Source organism: Eleginops maclovinus, chromosome 11 (genome assembly GCF_036324505.1).
Source record: "Eleginops maclovinus isolate JMC-PN-2008 ecotype Puerto Natales chromosome 11, JC_Emac_rtc_rv5, whole genome shotgun sequence".
In the NCBI taxonomy this organism is placed as follows: domain Eukaryota; kingdom Metazoa; phylum Chordata; class Actinopteri; order Perciformes; family Eleginopidae; genus Eleginops; species Eleginops maclovinus.
In genome coordinates this window covers 9,327,157-9,353,404 of record NC_086359.1, presented here as the reverse complement: position 1 = coordinate 9,353,404, position 26,248 = coordinate 9,327,157, and the positions used below count along the sequence as shown (strand labels likewise).

Here is a 26,248-nt window from a genome sequence, read left to right as displayed (position 1 = left end):
GCAACAGAACAAAAGGTAGACAGAATAGGGTTAGACTTCAGTCGTGCATCAGTTACATTTAAACATTTACTTAAAAACGGGTTGTAAACATACACTGTATATGGGCGCATTAGGAGCCGCGACCAAACCACGTGATCATATGCGGAAATTGTACTAGCGAGAGAGTGCATTGGAGAAAGGACGAGAGGAGGAGTGGAGGTCCGCCTGTGCTGTGAGCTGCTGGAGGTATTATCTGAAACCCCTCCGTACCAAGACGCACGTTCCCAGACAAGACAGTCGTCGGTGTCGGTTACCTGTACGAGTGTCACTTGCAGGGAATAAAAGTAAGGTAAGCAAAATAAAGCTGAGAGAAATGTTACAGTGACAACTTTTGGGCACACACCTGTCGCGATAGCTACCTAGCAAACGTGATGATTGTGCTAGTTGTGTGTTACCAGTTAACAACGTTTCATTTAAATAAATGTTTGTGGCTTCCGAATTAAGCTACAACGTGTGTGTGTTTTTATATTTCGGTCTTGCTATGTTATGATATGGTGGTTTCAATCAATGTTTTTTGTGCACGGGTGATTTTAAATTCATTTTGAACTTTATTGTTTTTGCATGCACGATTAGGAAAGTCAAAAGTTAGAATTAAAGGCACTTTGGGGAGTTTGAACTGATGCAAATGAAAGGAATTACTACACAGAGGCATTGGTATATGCTACTAAATTACAAAAAATAATGTTGATTTTGCCAGATAACCAATTTAAAAGGGGAGGAAACAAATATTAGAAATATTTCTCTGCATTTGACTATATAATAAAGCATTAACCTACCAAATATAGCCTTCCAAATGACCATAACATTGATAAACCTCTCTAAACCACTGAACATTGAAACTTTCATGGTGTGTTGAAGGGCTGCTGTTTTATATGGCATTAGATTTAATGAGGTGAATCTAACTAACAGACAATAGTGAGAAGATGGAGGCTGTTTCAGAGAATATCTTTGAGCATGTTCGCTTTAAAATGACCTCAAGTGGTGAAAGTCAGGTTTCGGTTGCTTCACCAATCGATGAATCACCTAAATCACAGCTTATTGATTGGTGCTCGACAGAACAAAAGGGTTAACTGCATACTGAATACTGTTAATGTCGAAATAAGTGTCAGCGTGTGCCTGTTTCACATGGAGGAGAGCGAATCAGTTTTCCAAAAATAACAAGCACAAATTCAAAGCAGGAGATGGGAACCTGTTGCTGCTCTCTGTGGCTTTTGCAAATTTAATTTTGTGGACTCTGGCGCGGAGCTGAAGGAAAGCTGACAGCAGTGAAGCTTGGTCGGGATTCAGGATTTAGATAAGGTGGTCATGACATGCATGTAAATGAAGTACAGTTCACTTGTCCTCTGAAGGTTACTGTATAATTAACCAGGTTGTACAACGCATTGGAAACCCCAGTGGGAATGTACAGCAACAACTGAGAGAAGCGGTTACTTATTATCCATTACTGATTATCAACAAATCATATATAAATAGATTTTGTTTTTGGTCCAAACTTTCCTAATTGCCAATACATCCTTTATATCTCGCTTTGTTTAGATATAAACAAAATCAACAGCCTGGTTTGTTGCGTCACAGGACACTACGTGGTTCTTTTTCTATTGGGGCTAATTGAACAGCTCGCCCTCGGCACTGCAGTCAGACCGGGAGATAATGATCGTTATAATAATATAATAGTTCAGTCAGAATGTGGTTTATATTTGTGTAGGTATGTCCCAACATTTCTATGGATTGTGAACACCTTGAAAGTTTAATTTGGATTATCTAAAACTCTTGATTTGATCGTTAAATAAGTCCACCCCACATTCCGGTATCAATTTGTCATTGCTCAGGAAAACTTTGCACAGTTCTGGTTTATCTAGGTTGAAAACAATAAAGTGTGTTGGGGTAAAGCTTTACCTAGCCTGTGGGTTTGTTGCCCTTTCTGATTGACTGACTGCACCTGTTGGAATACTTTTTAATGATGTAACTCAATACCCAGTTCTCAGAAATATTACTGATAGCAATGACAGCTATGACAACAGAAATAAGATCCAATGTCTGATGGAGAAATGTTTCTTTGTCATGTATTTGAAGTGACGACAATCACCTTAAGTGTTTCCCGTAAACACCTGTCATGTTGGATACAACTGTTTCTATCCTCGTCTGGTGCGGTTCACAGGGGGTGTGTTTGAATCTCATTTCTAATCATAGCGACCCATTTAGGTGCCCAGAACAGCAGTGATATTTCCTACTGTTGAAAGTGGATCATTGGCTGATTCCAACATATTCTCAGTGGGGATGACATTTTTCTTTTTTCCATGAAGTAACATGTCGCAGCAAGAAAGGCCAAAACTCTGGATGCGTGGTATTGCAGCATTTGTTTTTGTTCCCACTCTTGCTTGTGTGAATCATTGCCAACCTAATTTCTTAGAACAAGGTCGAACTAACTGTCTGAACTGAAATCAGGTATGAACTTAATAAGGTGTGAGAGAAAAACACCTTCTCTTGACCTTTTGGTTCTCCATTTACACTCAATGGCAGCTTGCGCAATGAATACATATTGCAAAAGACTGTAGTACTGCACTCAGGAATGGAGTTAAAAGAGAGCATTTTAAAAGAAAACACATTAAATCCCCCGGGATGTCGGGGGGAAATCATTCAATTATCCAAGTTATCGCCTATTTCCCTCATATTAAGCATCCAGAACACGTGTTGTATTTCAGCAGTAATGCCTGAAAAAGGCTGCTCGCTTGACTATTATTGCAGCATTAGATTTCAGCGACTCGCCAACTATCTCTTTCACTTATGTGCTGCCATGTAGTTCCTTTATCCCCTGCCTCTATTTCAATATTTACATAAAGCACCTCCCAGAGATCTGATGAACACTTTCCATCTGCGCGAAGCAGCTTCAGCCCCCTTGGTAATCCTCTTAGACTGTTTTGTTGTTTTCCTTTAATTGAAGTCTCAGCCGGGAGTCACTGATACTCCTGGATTGACGGGTAAAGCCCAGCTGTGCTCTCAGCTAAAATACAGGCGAACCTGGGGTCATGCATAGAGAGAGAAAGCCTCCCCCCCCCTTACCTTTACTTCCCCGTTTTTATTTCAATCTCCTCATCAACCTTTACCTCTCCTCTTTATCTTCCACTGCTCCTCTCTTGATCTAATCATTGCCAATTGTTCCCCGTGTCTTCCTGTCTCTCCTGCTCTCTATTATTCAATTCTTCTCCCTCATAGTCTCCTAACTTGTTGTGCAGGGTTGTTCTGAGGTCGCACTGCTGAGATGACAAGGCTGTGACAGTGTGTGTCCAAGTGTGTCGGTACTGGACCAATTCCTGTGACATGGCTGCCGCGAAGAAGAGTGAGTAATTACTTTGATTTACATTTCAAGTGTAAAGATACTTCTCCACAGTCTTTTAGTAGTTACACAATCTAGTTTATAGCCCTAGAGAACTATGGAAACTAATCTGCATTTTAGAGATCACCTTTAAGCGGACGGGACAAGCAGCCCAGGTTAACTCTCAGGATTCAATCAATTTTGTGGCAAAAAGTTGCCTAAATGTGTCTTATGGGAAGCAAGGGAAACCAATCAATCGACCACCACTTAATCCAGATTTATTATGACGTTATGCAGTGTCATCCTCTCAATTTCCTTGCTCTGATCTTTGTTATTTAGTTTGAAAGTAGATCAGAATCCAAACCCCTCATGCACATGTGTAACTTTTATGAAATTACGATTAATTGCAAACATATTACAGGATTAGCTTCAAGGTTCATACAGTTTGTCTTCAGTCCGGTTAAACAAGTACAGTTGTGTAAAATGCGTGTGCAGTAAACTTAAAAAGGCAAGTAAAATCTAAAAAAATATGAGAAACAAGAATAAAAAATACAAACATGCCTTTAAAACATTAGCATGGTTTCATTCAAGGCGATATTTCAAAGGTATTGCGTGTTTGTCTTCTGTGTACGTGAGTAAATGTGCATGCAGCCTTTATTTATTCATGTATTTATGTTTATTGTTCAGTGTAGTGGAAGGGATGGATTACTTCCTGTATGATTAAGCCCTTCCACTACCCTAATGCGTGTTGCTGTAGCCTTTAATCTGCTGTAGTTGAATTCAATTTCCTCTAATCTTTCCCCTGGATTTAAAGATTCTTTGAAGTGTTCTAAAAACAAGGAAGACATTTTACTCCTGTATAAAGTAGTGTGATTGAAAACGCCCACATTAACCTTTTCCCCAGCGAGACATCCCGGGGGCTTTGAGGGAAGGATAATCAATCGGTTTAAAATGCACGATCGATTCTGATGATCTGATTCACTTTGGTTTCTTGGTAAAAAGGTGTGTCGACACTGGTGAGTCAATGTCAGCACTTCTGCAACGAATTTATGGGAAGGCAAGCACATTTTATTTCATCACAAGAAGGAAGGGCTCAATAACTGAAAGAAAGCGATACCTGACAGAGTCCTGACTCATCACGTTTTTTATCTCTACCTTGAATATGCTTCATCTCCTCCCCAGTGGAGTATTGGTAATTGTTGTCTTCAAGAAATGCTGTGCTGCTCTTTGTTCTCATTAAGGTCACTGCATGAAAGGAGGTGGAAAGAGGGCTTTGTCTATTGACCTGTTTCCATTTTTCATGAGTCTGGGATGCACTAAAATGTCACAGGAAGTGTTTGTTGTCTTTTTTACGGCATGAATAGAGCCCCGGTCTTTTTATAAGGAACTATTTAAAAGATATATGCAAACTATGCACTAACACATCTCATAAATTCATAAATACAGACTTGCTGAAAAAAAGAAATCACTGGCAGTGTTAAAGCAGAAGCAAGGAGAACAGAGGCAAAAGCAGGACTGTAGACCAAGATGGATTTATGCAATAAGGCTGGCAAGCAGTGTGCTTAGTGTATAATTGAATCTGTGTTTTACAAGCGCTTTGGTCCCAGGTGGGTTTGTTTTTTAATATTTTCTCCAGCTGGAGAAGCGTGTGATTTGCAGTGGGAGTGAGATGACTTGAGTTTGTCAAAACAGGAAGGAAACATGGCCACTGTCAGTGTCCTTTTTGGAAATTACATGATAGAGCAGGTCAACTGCAGGCAATGATGTGCTTTAATGATTAAAAAGAAGTTCCACTGTCCAGCCTGCAAACAATGCATAATTAAGACTAAATGTGGTGCTTCTTTTTGGTCCAACGCTTCAGTTTTTCCATGAATTAACCTGAAAATTGGGTTTTATCAGTGACATCCTGGTAACAGACTGAGTTCAGCGGCTGATCGGCTACTAGAGCTCTGTAATAACCAGCACAGCCGGGGCAGATATCCTGACAGACAGATTAGTGGAAAGACAGAAGTGGTGATTAATCTGAAATAAGCCAGTTCAGTGGGGGGTTGCATGTGCGTACACATGTGCATGTTTATGTGTGTAGTCATGGCTCTGCTACAACTGAGAGGGCAAGAGTTTGTGTGAGTGAGAGTGTGTTTGTTTGCTGTGGCGCTGTCTAGAATTATCCAATCCATCTAAAAGGCTACAGATCTCAGTATTGTGATAATGAGCCGGACACACACGCCTGGCCCAGCTCCACTACTGCTGTGACGCTGTTTGTATGAATGCAAATATAAATGATATTTCAATTGGTGTAAGGTTTTCTATATTAGAGGGAATGGTCGTTTTTGAAACATCTGTACCAAACATTGGTTTTCAATTAAGTCTGTAGAATACCGTTGGTAGTCTAGGAATTTTCTGTACCACATTTCATAATATAGAATAATATTTCAACATGTTTTGCCATTATCCAATATTTGGCTTTCATTTTGGATGTTACACTTGTTCACATTACATCTGTATAAACTGTGCATCCCGACTAAAAAACAGCTGAAGGAGTAAACTGAAATGTGCCCTTGACAAATATGTTTTCCCTTTGCAAACAAAGTTGCCGCCAGCTGCTTCCCAAATGAATAACCACAGTGGGGACAATGGAGATGAAACCTGTAATGGTAGAAGAGCTCATACTGACGGAGAGGAAGTTCAGTTGGACTCGTTGCAAATGAAAGCCGCCTCTTTTTCTGAACTTCAAAGCCTTTTGACTCTCATCGCTGTACAATATGAAACCCTGTCATCAACAGGTTTAATATGACAGTAATTGCAGTAATGGAAACTATTGTCTGAACCTTCTTGGGTTCATTTAACAAGCCTCTTATAGCAGGAATGGTGAGCTTAAATACCAGTACCTGTCATGTGATGAGACGATGAACATAAAGCTTGAGTCTTGGTCTCTTGGTTCAGACATCAGAGGAGGAGAAACACATCCTTGCCTTCCTATATTTTCACTCATGTGTTAAACTGTGCCCAATGTTGAAATATAAACTTGATACAATGCTCTAAATGAAATCCTTAACTCAAAAATCTAAAAAAAGGTCATCAAATACATCAGCTTTAGAGGCTGATCAGTGTTACTTTAGAGGAAAACTAAAAGAGGCCCTGTTATTCTCATTCTCAGGTATATATTTGCATTTTTTCGCTTCTTCTGTGACATTTTTGCATGCTTTAATGTTCAAAACTTTGGGATTGTAGCCCTTGCAGACCATTTACATGCACAAAAGTCCTTTATAACACGCTACAGGAAAGGAAAAACCATAATAGGGCCCCTTTAAGTTACATTAAGGCACATTGTCAGAAAAGAAAACTCATTTTCCGATACGAACCTACCTCGACTCTTATAATCCTTTATCTGGATTTGGGAGACTTGGTATATTGCCTTTTCATATCTATAATCAGTACTTCCTTTATGTGATATTGTTAATATTGCAAGGTGTTCTGCACTGGGTCTTTTACAGCTTCAGTAATTGAACAACATATCAAAATAACACCCCCCCCCCCACACACACACACACACACACACACACTATCCTGTACAAATAGACCATTTTGTAACTGCTGAACTCGTGATTGTGACCCAGATAGCCGATAGCAAGGATTTTGAATCTCTAATATGAGTCGGTAATAAAGGCTTAATGGAACTGGGCCCAAGTGGGATATTAATGCCCTGTGCTTCATGTAATGCAAAGACATAATTCAGCATATGAACTCAATTAAATTCATTACTGGAGATAACACAGTTGGAGGATGGATTGTTAGAGCAATGTGTCATTAATCTCAAACGTCAGAGCTTCATTGGCTTTAGATTTTGGAAAAATTAAATTAACTAAGCAGCCGTCGGTTCATCTTCAAGATAAACGTTTTGTTAATATCAGTCTCTGCTCTGTCAGCCCAATTATTTAAACGGATGGTTTCACCTGGACAGAGAAAGTAAAATATCTTGTTATAATAAAAATCCTGTGTTTGATATAAAGGATTATTTTCTGGTCCAGAGAAGGAAGGAACGAAATGCCTCTGCCTCATATTTTCTAAGAAAAAGTCACCTCAGGTTGGCAAGAATACCAGATTAAAGTAAGGAGCTTCATCTGGTCTGTGGTGGTTCGATAGACATCTATCTGGCATCTTATGCAACTGTCGCCAATGTTGCTAAATGGTGATTGGTTCATGGAGGTTTGTGACATCACTGTTTCCCAACAGAGCCCCGCCCACTTCACACAAGTGAGAAAAAAGAGCACAAATCAAAAGTGAAATAACCAAAATGTATCCAACTTTGGTTAATGCGGGACTTTAATACTCAAACACCTTGGTTCAAAAGTCGTTTTAACTTTCTTTATCTCAAACTACTTTTTGTGCACCCTCATAACTTAATTAACCACGCTTTAATCCAGTCATCACGAGGAAATGGAAATGAAAAGTCTGCTGTGCCCGAGCTTTGTTTTACAGCCAGTGTTAATTAAACCCCCATCCAGCTTACTAAATTAATAATGTTGAATCCAGATACCTGTTCAGTGCGGTTTGTTAAGACACCCTGGGGGACATAAATACGACCCAAGCAAAGTAAGGTGGTGCATTTAATTTGGCATTGGTTATAAAAGCTTAAAAACAAAGCTCAGGCCTATTCCTGATTGGAGTACCTTTTGAAGTATTGGAATAAATCAAGAATAATTCAAAGGTTGATTTATAACAATCCCAAGTACGGACAAACACTCACTGTGGAACAACCATTTCCAAAGGGTTACATTGGGTAACGGTAACAGATGTAAGTGACTGATGATCCTAAAAGAAGGTCAAACTCCAATAATAGATGACTGAATAAACATCTTAAAAGTGGTTCTTGACGTTGAGCTTCTGTACATCTTTTAGTCTCCAAATAGTCTGGGAAAGTGAAGTCAGACCCAAGAGGCTATACTTGAAGAAGAAGTTTCCATTATCCCACACTGGGAGTACTGCCTGGGCAGGAGAAGAATAAATATCACTGTGTCTCAGTGTCATAGGAGAGAAGGGAAACCTACAGAGAAACAATACAGAGTGTTTAGCTTGAAAGCCTAAACTTCTTTAGTTCCTTTGTTTTGACACAAGGATCCCGTGGAGGCGTAGAAGACCCGATTTTAAAAGGGCCATCTTTCTTTCGTTTGTCTCCAGGGTTCAAACTCTATTAGAGCTGCCAGACGCCTGCTTTATCAACTAGGGAAAATGGCAGGATTGGCCACTTCTGGTCATAAAAAAAACAGTATAACCAAGACTGTATATTGGTCCTTTACCCCTGTATGGCCCCTGAGTGTACTAAGCAGGAGTTAATAAAGGATTACTTTTTTCCTCCTTATAGTCTCTGCTTTTTGTTGATTAGATCTCCAGCCTGGTGAAGTTCCTGCAACACTTTTACAAATGTTCTCTCAAAATCTCGTACTTTTTTGCACACTTTGTCAACATCCATTTCTCTTTCTTCACTCCCCTCTTCAGAACATATTTCCTTGATCTCTCTTTTCTCTTCCTCTGTCCTATTGACACTATATAAGATTGTATATTATTTACTGAATATGTGCATTTCCAGGCCTTTAAGCTCTAGCATCAGACTAAGACACTTCACTGAATGGAACGGTTTAACAGCACCTCCTTTAAATGGATCCAGTTGGAGTTTTTGTTCACGTTCGACCTTCAATGACTCTTTCCTCTTCCCCTCTCATTCAGGTTGTGCCAAGACGGGAGGCGTTCGCTTCTCAGAGGAATCCCCCGCCGCCGGACAGTCGTCACACGTTCACTTTGATGAGAAGCTGCATGACTCCATCGTCATGGTGACACCGGAGGATGACGGCAACTTCATGGTCAAGGTGAGTTTAACCTTCAAAAACCCAGACACTTACAACAACCACAAACAACTCAAATCTGTTAATATTTCGCACACATTTCATATTTTATTATCTATTTATTTTACTTTTCTCAAAGCTCCACTTCCCTAAAATGTTATTATTTATACTTGACTTTAAGAGTCACTTATTTGAGACTTGTGTCTGCTTCTCCCTGTGTCGATCTTACAGAGCAGCAGTTAATTTGGTGTTATAGCAATGTCATATAGCAGCAGTGAAAATACCAAACCGGCTTTAAAAATATATTGTTTCTCCCAAATCAAGAGAGCTAACAATCAAAATAGTTCATGTGTTTTTAATGGAAATACTGCAGTACCTAACCATTACACTATATGAGCTACTGTTGAGGATTTTTGGCTCAAGTCGTGACTTTGAGAGCTGCAAAACTCTGACATGGAGGAAAGCGATTAACCGCAATAAATAAGACAAGCATTACTCTTACACTGAAAGGAAATACCAGTGCCTAAAAGTGTAAATATTATTGTTGTCTGGCTTTTCATGCAGCAAATCATTTCCATGATGATCTAGAATTAATCGCATTAGTTTCACGGAGTCACACTAAAATACTGGGAATATTATCCTCTTTAATCTTTATTAGATGATCATCTTTTTCTCCGACTCCTCAGCTGGCATCATCACATGCTCCCTTGGATCAGAAAGTGTGTTCTGGAGTAGTTTCCTGCCTACAGACATTATTCAGTTCCCATCTGCTTCATGGACACCATGTACAGCAGATCATTTCATCCAAGTCCAAGTCCATGTTCCTGCCAGGATTATAATGTCTTTGTGGATCTGGTTCAGAATGAAACCAGGCAATTAAAAATGCCTGATATACTGTAAAGTATGGAAGAAAACATGAGCAGGTTTCTAAATAAAACCTCAAAGCCAAACCGAGCTACACTGATTTATTACCACCACTGAAACAAAGTTTGAAGCCAAATTAAAATAACTTTTTCAGACATTGAATCAGGCCCTGAAAGTCTTGTACCTAATTAGAGGCTCTTCTTCACTATGTTCCATCTTTTTCAAGTGGTGGATATAATATTAGAAGTTAACTCTTAGATCTAGCGGGGGTTAGTGTCCTCAGTTTGCACGAGAATTGACGGGCTTTATCTGAAAAACATCCAGGAGCAGATTAAAGTCTTTCCTCATCACCGTTAATCTCCTCTGCGGGCCATAAAGGCACAGAACAATGATATCAGACTCCTCATCTGTTCACTGCTGTCAGCTCCTAACCCCTGCAGGGGCTCAATGTAGGAGTCAAGCAACGGCAACACAAGGTGCAGAAAGCTTTAAGAAAATTCTAAAAATGGTTCAATCAAATCATGTGGAAAAGGGAAACTCATTTCTGTGTCTTTAAATTTCACATCAGTGACAATTCATTTGTTTCAGCCGTGCAAAATTGAATTTCCCCGTGTGGGATTAATAAAGTATCCCTTCGTCGGACTTCATTAACATGGAGGCTGCTGATGAGAGAAAGATGAGCTACTCATTAAAACATAGCTTTGAGAGGTTGCTGTTTACAGATCTTTAATCCTACCTTGTCCTCGAACAGTAGCATTTCTTTAGGGCTCTTAGCTCTATGAATCACCGGTGTTGTGAATTCATCATCGCACCATTATTCACACTGAAAGTACAGGGAGGGAAATGTCTTAGGAACTGTTGTATTGATTACCTTTACAGATATCCATACTAGGTTAAAGTCTTTCATAGTAAAATCCTTCAAATTGATCTTATTACCCGCCTCAACGCTAATTAGCAAGCATGCTAACATGAGCTTGCTAGTGTAGTGCTGTTAGCATTTAGCTTAAAGATCTGATTTGCCTCACAGAGCTGCTAGCATGGATGCAGTTTGTTAAGGATAAACAATAAGTATTTTGTCTAGAGATGAGTAATAGCTTCTTATCTTACTGATTTAAATATAGAGAGAGGACAGACAACGGGATTTATAGCTAACGAGTCATGGTTTTGTCTATCTATGGTGGATGGCGCACAATATCAAGTGTAGAATGATTTTCAGGTTAGCCTTCCCTTTTCTACTATTTCTCAGTAATACCGAAATCCCAAAGGCAAGTTATGTACAAGCTGACTGTGTCCAAGCTTTAAAACTCATGCAAAGCCAAATCAATTTGCCTAAAAGCTGCGTGGCTCGTCGCATGGATGGACTACAAACTTGGCTGTGACCTTCACAGTTACAGAGCAGCCTGTTCGTGTGACTGTGTTTTGTCAGTGCTCTTAAAGCGTGCTGCAGAGTGGGCACAGAGTCCTGTCAGCCCGGCGTCGAGCCTCATTGTGGAGCTAAGGGGAGGGCTGATGTTGCTATGGAAATGGATCTGGGGGGGGGGGGGACTGCACAGACCAAAGACGAGGTGGGAGTGTGTGGGATGGAAAGCATGCATGCAACAGCTGTATGAATAACAGTTTTGATGAAGCTAATCTGACTTTCAATAGTGTAAGGACGTCAAAACTGCAGGCACGGTCAAATGGAACTACGCTTTACATATGCTTATGCTTCTGTGTCTGAAGACGGTGCATTATGGGATGTTAATGAGCAGCTGACAGTGTTACAGAGATCAGCAGAAGAAGTATTGCTGCACTGGCCATTTAAAGTAGACATGTTTATGATTGTGTTTATGAGATGTTTTAAGTTGGTTACACATTGCCTATAATCCTGTTACTGTGAGTGACCTGGTTAAGACATAATGGATGGAAGGACAGGTAGCTGCTTACAGGAAGCATTGACATAAAATAAAACTATACTGGTGGGTTTTTTTTAAGGGTTAAAGCAACTCTTATCGACATTATGTGAATCTACTTTCTGCACGTGTGTGAGACACCCATAAAGATGTGTCTCCTGGATCTTACCCTCAGCATTACTCAGGCTTTTTACTATATTTTCTTAAGGAGTCTGTACCGAAAGCCTTTGTTTTGGCTCAGTCAGCCTGTTCTTGTCAGCGTTGTTTAGTAGCACCTTATTAAATATTCGAGAGGCAGGAGTTTACACTAAAAAAGCACTGAAAAATCCACAGTATATTACCTGTGCTGTTGTAACAGGTGACTATATTTATCTTAGGAGGTGGAGGAGACCAAAACAGAGCTAAAAGGAGCGTGAACATTGCATTTAAATAAAACAGGTGGATATTCCAAATAAATGCTAATGTTGCTTCATGTATTCTGGATATTTTAATTGACAACTATTTGCTAATACGTTCCAAACAACAACTTGGTCAAGCGGGTGATATGTGAGTGTTGTGTTTCCAGCATAATTAGAGCTCTGACAGAAACCAGAACAACACACAACAGTCCATCAGTAACTCTGGTGTGTTTATCAAGTTATGCTTACCCTGGATATGAATTTAGCTCAAGTTAGATAATGTTTTTAGGATGCACGACAGCACCGAATTAAAATTACCATCTGGAGTCGAAGCGAAAATTCATTTTAAATTCTAGCTTTGCCAACAGCTGTAAAACAGAATGTATTCAAGACGAGATGCCGTTTCATATTCAATCCTGACTGAATTCACTTGGTTAAATGGATGTACAAGTTCATAAAATGTGAGGCATTTCCCTGTTTGAATTGCACCATTGTTTGGGAGGAACGATAAGCCGGTTGTGTCTGTGGGTGTGTCGTACTCCCAGTGTTACACATCTTCAGAAATGAAATCATCGCTCAGTTGTGGAGTAGTAAAAAGATGTTAAGTAACTGCAGTCTGTCATACTGGTTATCGCTTGTATAGTCTCTGTCGTTTGAATATGCCGTATAAAATCGTATTAATACATTTTCTGAGTGTCTGGACATGTGTGGGACTGCGCTCACAGACTGATTGTTTCTCTCTGCAGTGTTGCTTCTCCCTCTTCTCACTTCATGCTGTTTGCAGCCTCTGCTCCCCTGCTTTCACCGCAGGTCGTTTGGGGCTAAATCTGCCGATTCCAGCTCTAGGGGCTTTAGACTTATCTCTCGTTGCATGCACCTCCCTCCGGTCTCCTTCTCTGTCTCGCTGTGTCTCTCCTCTTTATCTTGACTCCTCTGTGAAGCTCTCTTCTCTCCTCTCTGTGATGACTACCTCATGAATTTTTCTCTTTGTTTAACACAAGGCTATACATCACTCCCCTCCCTTTACCTGTCTGTTGCTCTTTTCTCTCCCCTACCTTATAGTCTTCTTTTAAATGTTGCATTGTGGATTTTATGAGTTGAAAAGGTGTGAATTGATCCTTATTCAGCAGCAGCAAGAGATGGTGTTGAGTTTGGTTGCGTCAGTTATTTCTTCTTTATCTATTGGGTTTATCTCCGTCTCTTTATTAATTCACATCCAACCTGAAGTATGATCTCGTTTAGGGCTGCAACTTGTGTATTGGTTCATCATTTATTTCAATAAATCAGTTCCCAGATGCAATGGGGAATTCTTTAAATGACCTGTGCTTCCAACCAATTCCCAAAACCCATGGTATGTAAAGGTGAGTGATAGAAGAAAGAAGCAGAACTGACCAGCTCTGACCGGATATTGTTTGTTGTTTTTTCCTCTAAAAAGGTGCTGTAACAGCTAATCAATCATACATGTTTCTTTGGATCAACTAATGATTAGATGACATTGTTTTTCTAGCCACAAATCCCTTTTAAATTAAATGATTTAGGGTGCATTGCACATATTGAAGAGCAATGAATGTTGGATTGGATATAATAGTTTCCAAGGTATTTCTTATTTAGAAAAATGATTAAAAAAAACGTACAACCACCCTTGAATTTTGTCCATGTTGGCGTCCATGTTTTTTGGTATGAGAGCCTTTTGATTGGCCAGCCTCCAAACTGCTGTAAAAGGTGTGACCATGAATAAGATTAGACTCTTTGTATTACTTCCAAAACTATTCACCCGAGATTAATATTATTGGAAGATTTTGGACTTGATTGAAATTCAGGAGCTCGGGCTTGAATTGCCAATTTGGCCGAGGTGAGGGGGATTAAGATCACCAGAGCAATAACAAATGATTTCAATTAGACGACTCCCTCGAAGAAAACTCTGCCAAACAGTGCAGCGCTTATGAGAATTACTTATCCATTTCCCTCATATAAAATAATCCTTTATTTTTTGAGCTGTACTGGACTTACACTATGCACTGTGAGGCCAATCCAAATCCCTCTCTCCGTATGTTAAAGTAGGATTAGCCCAAAGTTTCAGTGAGAGTGAAAGACAGCCATTGTTTTTCCTCTTAAAATCTTTGCCCAACTCTTACCCTTTCACCTCCCTCTCTGCAGGTCGGCTTCCTAAAGACGCAGCACCGGTATGAAATAGTATTTACATTGCCCGAGGTCCCAGCTCTGGGGAAGGATGTGTGTCCAGCGCCAGTACCCAGTCCACACCTCCGGATCACTGATATCACACCGGCACCAGAGGGTAAGATCATCAGAGGAGGATGAACACAACACATGTAAACAGGGCAGAGTCCATCTAACAGCAGCTGTACTGTAGAGAAGAAAACATGCTAACCTTTGTGGTAAAATGGCTCACCAGAGATTCTATTAAAGCCTAACATACATTGAACTTTATATTGCAGGTTTGCAGATGGACGGGAAGCCTTGTTTTCTGGTCCAATCATGGTGTCTCTACCCTTTTTAACCTGTTGTAACTAAATGATTAACTGCTAATGAAAGCAGGTGCACTGTGCTCACAGTGGGGCAGTTCGGGTCGGAATGAAGTCAGCGATTAAAGACGGATAAATTATGTTGAGTTTGGGGAACCTTTTTCAGCCCTTTGATGTGTTTGCAGTCTTTCTCTCTCAGCCCTAACAACTTTCTTAATGCTAAATCCAAGGCAAACTAGCTTTTTCAATCAGAAAGAACAAGTGAAAGACAGCTGTTTATCATCCAGTTATATCTTATCTTTTAATTTATCCTACAACATTCTGTCAACATAAATTAACTTTCATTTATGTAGCACCTTTTTAGTCTTTCCACCGTTTAAAAAGGACATTTTATGCTCATTTTTAGGTTCATATTTCAGTGTTGTGCCTCTCCTGTGACGTGTACATGCCATAACGAGCAATTTCGGGATCAGTAAATCTCAAAATGACTTGCAGACTGCTGGAACCTGTGGTTGAACCACCAATCTTCAAATTACAATTTGCTCTGCTTTCTGGCAATGATGTTATCATGTTGCATTTTGATAAGTTTTGATCTTTCTTGATGTTCATTCAAGCCACAAACAACACTCTTTTGTTGTACAAGGTTTCTTAAAGTTTGGAGCTTTTACAGGGCAGGGTTTTGTTCCTGAGTCGTAAATACAAGGCAAAATGTATTCATAGTGTAATTCCCAAAAACAAGTTAAGTATGTGCCTGTCTTTGTTGCAGGAAGAGCTGATGGGAAGTAATTCTCTCTGCATTGTTTAGCTGCGTGCCGGACCAGATGGCTGAGGATTACAGGAACAGACAGTGGAGACAGTGTTAGCTCGGCAATCCGTCTCTGAGGAATCATAAAAACTCCCTTTCACACACTTTCCTGTGTTTGTGTTGAATTCCTGTTGTCGGAGGCGATAAACCCTTAAACATCTATTGTACGACAAACCTGGAAGTGTTTGAATCTTTCCCTTGTGTCTCTAAACCTGCAGATTTGTGCCAAAGGTGATCCTCCAAAGTTCCCCGGAGTCATTCCCCCTAAATGTAACTGAAGCAGGTTACTGACCTTTACTTCCACTTTACTGTACCCTTTATATCCAGCGGGGTTACATTTCACTGTATATTTCACCTTATACTGTATGATCACGTCACAAATAAAGCTGATTGATTGGTGGAGCTCACTCTCTCTCAGCGTACGTTTCCCTTGTGTTATCCTTCGTTTCTTGTGTAATCTCCAAACCCCTTTGGGTATGAAATGTGAGCTATGAAAACAACCTCTCTTCTTATTTGTCTTTCTCTCTCTGTGTGTCCAGGAGGTCTGAAGGTGACGTGTGAGTACATGGCCCAGCAGGAGGGCGTTCTGTGTGAGGAGGTGCTGCTGCTGAGCGAGACCAACGAGGACGTCTGTGTTAAAGTCAAGGTTCACGCCAGAGTCATGGGTGAGAATACTTTACTCAGATAAGTCATTATCTTTGCAACACACTGTGGCTGGTAGATGAACTTTTGTCGTCTTGTTGACCGATGGGGAAGTGAAAGTGTGTTTCAATTCATGTTTTAAGGTTCATTTTCTTCAGACATAACGGCAATTCAAAGTGCTTTACATGGGCATCAACACATAATAGTTACAAGCTAAATATAAAAGACAATTCATAAAAGGGATAATAATTATACAAATAGAAAAAGAGAGTGTTAGCAAGAAGTAGCACATCTTTAAAGAATTGGATATAAAAAGCTTGAGTGGACACACCAGAACTCTGTGTGAAATCAAAGCTTTACGGCCCTTTCTTTTTTATATAGTAAACAATTATTATATCATTATTTAAACATATCACTTTCCACCGCTTGTTCTGTCCATCCAGAACCCCAAAAGATACAAACAAAAAGTAAGTTCAGTCTTAAGTTAAATTCATTTAGAACGATCTTTTTTTTTTCACCAGCAAGTTCATAGATAATTAGATCATGTTTTAAAAACCTTGTGAACATCAGACTTACTTTGGTATCTGGTAGTTTATTTTCTTTTAGTTTTAAAGTGAGAACGAAAATATTAAAGGAAATGTGAGCTTGCACTATTTTCATTTGTGTGCTACTGCCTCCTGCTGGTGACTCTCAAAACCTCTACAACAGCACAAAATCAAGTTCATCTCCAGCAGCCCTTTTTAAATAGATAGTTGAATATTACGTACTTTTTTTAGATTCAAATTACATTATCGTTTATGTCTTTGTGAATTAAACGCTCACTGAGGCCATTAGATCCTGCACTAATGGGGCATTTTCTCCTCTTATACGGTATATCACTGAGACAGAATTAGACGAGGCTATTTGTATCAGCAGATGGAGAATTAGGTAAATAGGTCGTTTGTGTGTCACCATTTATTCCGGCGTAAATATAGTACAGCTAGTGTGTGTGTTTATTCCACGCATACATCTGTGTGCTGGAGGATGAACGGCAGTTTATTTTTACTCACAAATCGGGGCCTGAACATCTGTCCAGATGTGTGTAATTGAGGCCTGGATGGCGATCAAATCAAAGGATTAAGCTCTGCTTTTGCTCTTAGCTGCTAACCTGCATTTAGATCAGGGACTGGATGAGTAGATGATATAACACCGTACTGCCCGGCTAAGTTTGCGTTGTTAAAATACACCAGTTTTTATTGGTTATTATTGTGCTAACTGGTGGATCCAAGAAGCGGTTAAGAATTCAAGACTGTAAATGTACTTCAAAAGTTGTCTACAAAATAAATGAAGTAATTGTAAAATAAATTAAGAAACGTTTTTCCATAAACTAATTCGACAAATACACTTTTTGTTTTCAAGCAAACATAAACTGAGCTTATATCTTTTACTGTGATAAGTGGTTCAGAATTGCTATTTTTTATTCAAAGTTATTTGTCACTTTGGGCTCTAGAAAACGTTAAAGGGCAATTTCACTTTTTTTAATTATATTTGAGAAAATATAAATATTTTTTGGGCAAAAGAAATGTCCTCTAATTGAATGTTTGCATGCTGATTTATGATTGAAACATTGGGAGATTAAATTAAATTAAATATCTGTGTCGGCAGCCCTTGGCCCCGGTCGTTCCCGTGGTGATAGTGGGGTAGCAGGCGAGATTCTACCACTGAACCACCAATGCTTAGATGTTACTGTATGTACAGTAACTGAGTTTAAAGGGGGCATAGCCCATAACAGTCAGAGACATATTTGTATTTTTGTCCATAATCACCACGACTGAGAACTGAAGCAGTAAATCGGTGTGTCGCAGTAAAGAGGGAGCTATTTTATCTCCCATTCAGATTTCTGTGATTGTCTAGTGTTTGTGCTCTGTAGCAGACGTGCGCACATGGGAGGGTAACGTGCTCAACTGGGGGATGGTCTTACTCCATGTAATCGGATACTTCCAGAGTGGAGGGAGTTGAGAGGGAAGGGTTGCTCCAAAGTGAGTGTCTCAGTCAGTTCCTTCTCGCTGTGCTCACGGCATGGATTATTTTCTTGCAATGTGGGACTGATTCTTGCCTGAAACTTTTCAATTCTTAATATTTGCTAGTTCAATCCAGTCAGAATCACACGGTTCAACCCTCACACTCCTTGAGAAACAGGCTCTTAACTTGCATCTCAGTCAGTGACTCTTCTCCAGAGTTTTTTCCTACTCTTCATTCAAACTTTTACAGGAAAAAAAGGACACATCCTTCCCATTCTTGCGTCCCTTCAGTGGCATCCTGTGAGCGTTAATTCTGAGGATTTTTAAGGCAATACAGGCTACATGTTCGATCACCATCAACAGGGACACTCAACACATGGAAGTCGGAAACCTATTCCTCTCACTCCTTTCCAAAATCGGATAGGTCTCAGTCTTTGTCCGTGATTTTCAATTACTTTCCAAAGCTAGCAATGACACATTTGCACACCATTCACATTTGTATTGGTGTTAACAGCTGTGCAGAGTTGAGAAAGTAGCAAGGATTTTCTTTCTACCTTTCTTTAATGGAGTCAATTTGCCTCATTTGCCTTCAAAGTGTGGTCAGGTAGAAGCAGAAGATATAGCACTCTTGTAGAAGTGCTGCACTTAAATCACATGTATCGGTATCAACATAGACAGCACCAACCATGTCTAACGCTTATTGATACACCATATTTCACCCATTGCTATTAAGGGTTTAAAAGTGTTTTAAAATCCCTTTCTGACTGTGAATTTATGAATGAATTTTGTCTGCCACTGATACAGATCGTCACCACGGTACACCCATGCTGCTGGAGGGGGTGCGTTGCATCGGGGTGGAGTTGGAGTATGACTCTGAACAGAGCGACTGGCAAGGATTCGACTGAAGATCTGGCTCCCCTTCCTCCCAAAGTACACACACATATGCACACACACACACACACACACACACACACACACACAGACACACACACACACACACACACACACACACACACACATACCTGCCGTCAGAGAAGTGTACACAAATACAGCAAAAAGGAAAACACACAAACGATCCAGTGCCACGCAATGTGAAAACAGCATGGGTTCAGTGTTGGATTCAGAGGAAAGGTGCGTCCCTACACACAAAAACATTCCTCAAGATCAACAGCATCTGAACACAGTGTCCTCCCAATCCTCTTTCTGTCACTGTGATGTATTCAGTTGTATTTTCCTTACTGAACCTCTAGAGGGCAGCAGCGCTCTTTGAATCAGATATCAGATCCCTCTGCACCTCTTCTCCTGAAACTGAATCCCACCTTTGTTTATAGGAGAGGGAGCAAACAAGGGCTCTTTCATTCATAAAGTAGCTTTAAATTGACCGGTAGCAAGGAATATACATCAGGGGGAAAGAGTTTGGCAAAGCTGAGCCTGTAATGTCTCTGTTTCACCATGAGGGGGCACTGCAGACCATCGTATGTAAAGCTACTTCAATTTAAAGGCTTTTTTTCGGTCAAACTCCTGCAGTGTGTTCCCATTTCTCCATATAAATATAAAGCGTTACCCCCGAGACAACTTAACTTACTGATTGTTTTGCATATTCCAAACAACATGTGTGTACTTATTTCAAAAGCAAGAAAGAGAGGCTTTCTTCCAAGAAAACCAGAAGAGAATAAGGCTTCAAAATGTGCGTTAGCTATATGGCATCTATTGAGCACTCCATTTCTGGATCTACCTTCATGATTATGAAACGTATGTGTGAAATTGTTAAAGACGAAAGAAGTGTTTTGACTTTTATTTGGAGAAACTGACACCAAAGTCTGATGTTTAGCGTCCATGTTTAAGAAACCCTGCTATCAAACTCCTTTGCTGTTTTGCTAAAAATATTCTGACTCGTTATTTTTTACCCCATCTTCTCCAGAATTAAAGAAATGTTCAACTAAAGCAACATTAACAGTTATTAGGTGTCAATCAACCTGAAGTATCAGAATATCATCTTTTTTCCCCAGTTTGCAAATGTTATCTCCAGGTTTTGGGGTAATTGTCCCAACAAAGAAAACAAGACATTTAACGACAGCATATCTTCCTTTATTCTCTCATGCTGGACAGGCCAAACTAATCATCTACTAATTCACAGAATAATAGTATGATTAATCAACATTAATATTGCATTCAAGGCTTTTGGGTGGATTTGTCCAGCAGAATTTGTGAACAACTTCTTTTGTCTTTTGTTCCAATTCATCCACGAAGCCTTCAGAACACTCATGCCACTCAAAGTGCCTTTCATCGTACCGTCCCGTTTCTCATTTCACTTAAAACCCCAGATGTTGTTTTGACCATCACATGCTCTCACGGGACACACACTCGCAGCAGCTGCCTGTTTGTTGTCTTTTCAGTGTTGAATCCATCCTCCGCCGGCTTGCCTCCAACAGGTGCTTCTGCCTCTCAGTCTGATCACAGCACAGATCGCACAGAGATGACAGGCATTGAGGATGAATTAAATGGCCTGTCAGCTCTGCCTGATTTACATTTGTGCCGTGATCTGGCTGCACCGCCGTCTCCAATGTCCTACCAAAATCCTGACATTTCCTCTGTGAGAATCACCATTTTGTTTTTGTTATTGAATACATCGGCCTTAAAGGAAATTATTCTGCGTGTAACTTCTCTACATATCCGACCACAAGCTGTCGGTTTAAATACATGTATTTGATGTTTGCTTGAAAGGGTCTGCTTTAGTGTAAAACTGAAATTAGGTTACTGGTTCAACAATGTAGCCGTCTATCTTCTGTGGGTGTGATTTGTATTTTTTAATGTTGAAAATAAATTTAAAAAGTGTGTATGAGTTTGAGTTGTGTCCTTTATTGCGGCTGTGTCAGTTCATCGCCGGAACACGTGGTGGCAGTCTGCACCGCTCACCCTTCACTCACCCTGACTCTGTGACTCCAGAAGAGATTGATGTTATATTTAAATACATTTCTTATTAATGTGGAGGTCTTTTATTTTGGTTTATTACAAGATTAACTAGTGTAACAGCTGTTTAAACATGAATAATTTTTACATTTTTTGAAACAATTGTGCACCAGGATTGCATAAAGAGCTTTAGGGGATATAAAAAAGGACTACCTGTTTTTAAATTCAGGAATTTTAAAACATTTGCCATTTTATTAAACCTACTGTGTGTTAAATTCTTGTACCGGAGTGAGGTAAGAAGTTAGTCATTTATTTACTAGTGTTTTCTATTTTAGTATGTATAAATCTGAAATATCACACCAAATCATTTTGTTAGATTTATTTAAAGTGTGATGTGATGAAATGCATTTTCCTTGTACATGTTATCTTCCAATATCTAACTTCTTTGTTGATTTACACATTTAGAAAACTGATCTGCATGGAAAACACATTTTGTGAATAAGTGCATTCAAGATTTATGAAGGAATATATAAAAGTATAAAGCTTAAGAGCTTCCTGTTGCAAAATAGAAATCAGAGAAAGGAACCACAGAAATCTGTAGAGTTTAGGGTTAAACTGGCTCGAACTATGGACTGCCTACAGCCTCCTGACCAATAAATGACACAAGCAAACTTTTCTCTAGAAATCATGTAACAGTTGAGCAGGACACGGTTTAGTTTGTCTTTTTCTCAGATTAGCCCTTCTGACATTAGTATATCCTATAAAACAAGGTGTGGACTTTTCCCTCTGGCTCATTTCCAGTCGTTGTGTAACAAATTTGCCATTCTTAAATAACCATTGTTGTTATTGCGTTGTGGAAAAGTGCCTTTAGCCATTTACCCGATCCATCTGAGGTCCAAGAGAGGGGGATATTATTCCAATTCAAATCAGACAACTAACACTTATAGATCTTACAGTAACCAATTTAAAACAATGTCAGGTATTAAACCATCTTCTTGCTTTACTCTGCAGAGTTATTCTTTACACTGCTTTTTAAAACTTTTAAACTCCTGTTTTTGCTTTGATTTATTTTTGGAGGTATTGCTGTAGCATCCAGGGACTACAGATGGGTAACTAAGGATGCTAAAGTAAGCCAGAAAAATACTTAAGAATAATGCTGTAGGAATAATGCATGTGTTTGGGTTTAGAAACAAGTCCTTTACACCATAAGTAACTTCAAACTTAGACCCTTTATAATTCTTGTCAATATTAAAGTCTATTTGGTATTTAACCATATTTATATTCAAGATTCAAAGGCTTTATTGACATATGCACAGTAGCTACAGTGTAGAAAATGACAAGGAAAAGATTGAGTCCCAGGCTTTAAAATAAAATAGTGCAAGAAGAAGCAGAGTAGCCTACAATAGATTAACAATGATGTGCAGTCTGAATTATGCATGTTTGTGTTTAGAAACAAAGCAGGAGTTTACAGACAGAGGTCAGCTCAGATCTTCGGCTCTCAGTTCGAGTCCCGAGTCAAACCGGGACACACGGACTGAGTGTCCGCAGAGACATCCGCAGGGACCGGGCTCTCTTTACAAGAGGTAATGACGCACTTCTGCAGAGGGATCCGTATTGTGAGAAAAGAAGAAGACCTGTTTTTACTTCAGCGTTATTGGCTATTTTTTCATTTTTGCACTGCATGTAAAATCTATTTCTCCATCTGTATGTATTTTGAAATGGTATTTTAAGTTTTGCAGGAAACATCGTTGCAGATTTTTCGTTGGGCTGCAAAACACTTATTTTGTCGTAGTGGTGGGATAGCATTTATGAGAAAAATACATTAAATATCAGCTTATAAATCCTTAAGAGGTTGACGTGTATTTGTAGCAAATATTGTCACACTCAAAAAAGAGAAACTTTAACACTTTGTTTTACAATTTCAACCCTGAAACTTTATTGAAATAATCTATGGTATGGCCCTTTAATGCAACACATGCACAAGTTAAATATTTTGCGTTGCATTTATATATAACTTGTTAGTGCATTTATTTGTATTAGTTTGTAAGTGCATGGATCTATTTTCCGTTTTGAATGAATTAAATTAGATGATTTTACCAGTTTTTTAATATCGGGTAGTTATTTAACGAAAGATCTCACTAACGTCGGTACATACAACTTTACCTAAATAGGTTTGTAATGATACTGACAGCTTGCACACTAAAGAAAATCCCGCTTTTTTATTAGCACGTAGTTCATATAAATGTTCTATTAATAACCATTTATATATTTATAAAAACGGACTACATTTCGTTAAAAGAAGCTGCAGTTCTACAAGATGTTTTTTGGGGGGGCTATTTGTTTAACGAAATCATATTCAACCGTTTTTAGTTTTCTTATATGTTATCTTATTGGTGTCATCTACTTTATGAAGCAGATCAATCAGAGGTGGAAGAAATATTCAGATGTTTTACTAAAGTAAAAATAGAAAAGTAAATACAGAATCTCTAGTAAAAAAAAAGTATGTGTTTCAAAATAAACTTTAGGTACAGAAAGTAAAAGTACTTATTGTGCGTAATGTCCCATTTTAGAATCATATATTAAATTACTGGATTAATGTGTTCATCACTGCTGCAGGTGGAGCGTATTTTTATTACCTTGTACTGCTGCTGGATGTTTTAGTTTATTCATATGTTGTATTAGCTTATAATCTGAACATGTGAAGAAGCTAACTAATTGAGTTAAATATATTCAGTGAGTTAAAAGTACGATATTGGCTGCCAAAATGTAGTGGAGTAGAAGTATAAAGTAGCAGAAAGTGGAAATAAGTAAAGTATACAAGTGTACTTTGACCGATAACAGGTTGGAAACAAAAGTTGAGTAAAGTGTTCGACCTCCTGAGAGTGAGAGGAACAAACACACACAGTAAGAAACAAGAGAACTTTTTTTTTTAGAAAGGACGCCAAACCTTAACTTGACTCCGGACAGAGTTTATCCAGAAGTCGATGATGAGCTCCAGAAAGTGATGCGTAAAACTCGTGCGTAATTTACTTTATACCTCCTCCTTCCAAGTCTTTTTATCATCGCACCTAAATCCTTTTTCTCTCCCTATGATCCAAGAAACATCTCTGTCTTTTTCAGAAAGTTATAGGGCTTTCACACCGGATCAAACTCCTTTTTACGCATTTATTTTTACCATCAGAAAACCACATTTAAAAACAGATTTTAAAGGCTTGTGAAATCACACTTTCATTTTATTTCTGTGAAATCGAGAAGGCACATCGCAGCAGGGTTGTATAAATAATCTGAAATCAGTCTTTCAATAAAATTACGCTTCCGTGGACTAGTACATGTTTGCCATTCCTGCACAGATTTGTGTAGAGCTTGTGCGGTTGCCTGCGCGTACCTGTGTGTGTGTGTGTGTGTGTGTGTGTGTGTGTGTGTGTGTGTGTGTGTGTGTGTGTGTGTGTGTGTGTGTGTGTGTGTGTGTGTGTGTGTGTGTGTGTGTGTGTGTGTGTGTGTGTGTGTGTGTGTGTGTGTGTGAACTCTGAGTGGCCCGCTGCCCTCCCCCTGACCTCTGGGTTTACAGTAATCTCTGTTGATTGATCTGATTGATCAGATTCGGGGTGGGGGGGGGGGGGGGGGGTGGATGAGGCAGTCGGGGAATGGTGCAAACACATTTTTTTATCCTCATGGCCTGCAGGCACATGCTAAATCCAGATCTGGGTTGTTACTCTTATAGGCATCAGTTTCATGTTTCTGCAGCGTAATTGGGATTTTGAGTGCAGTAGAAATGTGATTCAAATAAAACTGAGTTTAGATTCGATCAACATCGTGGGGGGGGGGGGGGGGGGTAGAGAGCCGAGTTTGTTCCCCCTGATTGAGGTGGATTCAAGCTGAAAGTGCATTCAGATCATTATAGTGTAATAAAACTGCACAATACTACTTTATTTAACAGTAATCATAGCCCTGAGGCGGATGGATCTTCCATAACGTTAGTAAAGTAGGACAACTTGGTTATTAATCCATGGATGAAGTAATTAAAAAAACAAGACATGGGCAATGGGCAATAAGAAGCAGACAGTTCCTTTAATCAAGTACAACTAACACATTATCATCTGGTACAAATCCAATTATTAAGTATACTGTAAAGTATCAACATCATGTATTATTGAAAGAATACATTGTAATATTGCAGCTGCGATGGAGTTTATTAAAATGTATAAATCTTAAAGCTTGAATATATGCCGAAAGATCTAATCTATGCCTCAGTAAAATAAACAGTACATTTTTTTCACTTTATTGAACTCCATGAATTGAACAGTAGACTCTGAGGTAATAAAGGGGATCCTCTAGAAGTAGAAAAGCAACTTCACATTCAAAAGTAAACATTAAAACAGTATCTATCCATCTTTTATCTTTAATTATTTAAGCCAATATTCAATTTTCAGTGCAGCATTTACAGTGTATTACATAGCAAAAGCAGCAGTCTAAAAATAAATGAATGTTAGTGACACCGAATTAAATTCAAATATGAGCAGTCTTTAGGAAAAGTAAAAAATCAGCTTTTTTGGAGGGTTTTTAGTTGTGCATCAGAGGATGAAAAAAACACTGCAAAGGAGGAGGACAACGTGTGTGTGTGTGTGTGTGTGTGTGTGTGTGTGTGTGTGTGTGTGTGTGTGTGTGTGTGTGTGTGTGTGTGTGTGTGTGTGTGTGTGTGTGTGTGTGTGTGTGTGTGTGTGTGTGTGTGTGTGTGTGTGTGTGTGTGTGTGTGTGTGTGTCGCAGCAGTAGCAGTAGCAATCAGTCCCCTCTTGTCTTGCTGCTGAGTGCTGCTTGTGATTGACAGTCTCTATTCATCCTGTGTGAGATTAGGCCAGCTGAAAGGAGTAACGACCCATGGCTGTGTGCAGTAATTACGGCCGTGGATAAGAAAAATAAGAAAAAACACACACGGCAAAACTATAATTATATAATCCCGCTCAAAATCCCTTTCCCCCCCCCCTTCTTCTTCTTCTTCTTCTTCTTCTTCTTCTTCTTCTTCTTCTTCTTCTTCTTCTTCTTCTTCTTCTTCTTCTTCTTCTT

At 39.3% G+C, this 26,248-nt stretch overlaps 1 protein-coding gene across 2 annotated transcripts; it reads left to right on the top strand.

Moving 5' to 3' along the window:
• The first annotated feature begins 151 nt into the window (after positions 1-151).
• adissp (adipose secreted signaling protein) lies at positions 152-21,118 on the top strand. Of its 2 annotated transcripts, none has more exons than XM_063895442.1 (6): positions 152-323; positions 3,273-3,376; positions 9,077-9,216; positions 14,504-14,642; positions 16,174-16,299; positions 19,081-21,118. In XM_063895442.1, exons 2-6 carry the CDS (start codon positions 3,358-3,360, stop codon positions 19,179-19,181), a joined length of 525 nt encoding a protein of 174 aa, XP_063751512.1. In that variant the 5' UTR covers positions 152-323; positions 3,273-3,357; the 3' UTR covers positions 19,182-21,118. The 2 variants fall into 2 exon arrangements, with proteins under 2 accessions (XP_063751512.1, XP_063751511.1); XM_063895441.1 differs by having other exon boundaries at positions 153-328.
• Positions 21,119-26,248: the final 5,130 nt, after the last annotated feature.

Coding starts and splice junctions, on each gene's coding strand:
- adissp (XM_063895442.1), top strand. Junction 14,643..16,173: donor TATCACACCGGCACCAGAGG/GTAAGATCATCA, acceptor CTGTGTGTCCAG/GAGGTCTGAAGGTGACGTGT. Junction 16,300..19,080: donor GGTTCACGCCAGAGTCATGG/GTGAGAATACTT, acceptor CCACTGATACAG/ATCGTCACCACGGTACACCC.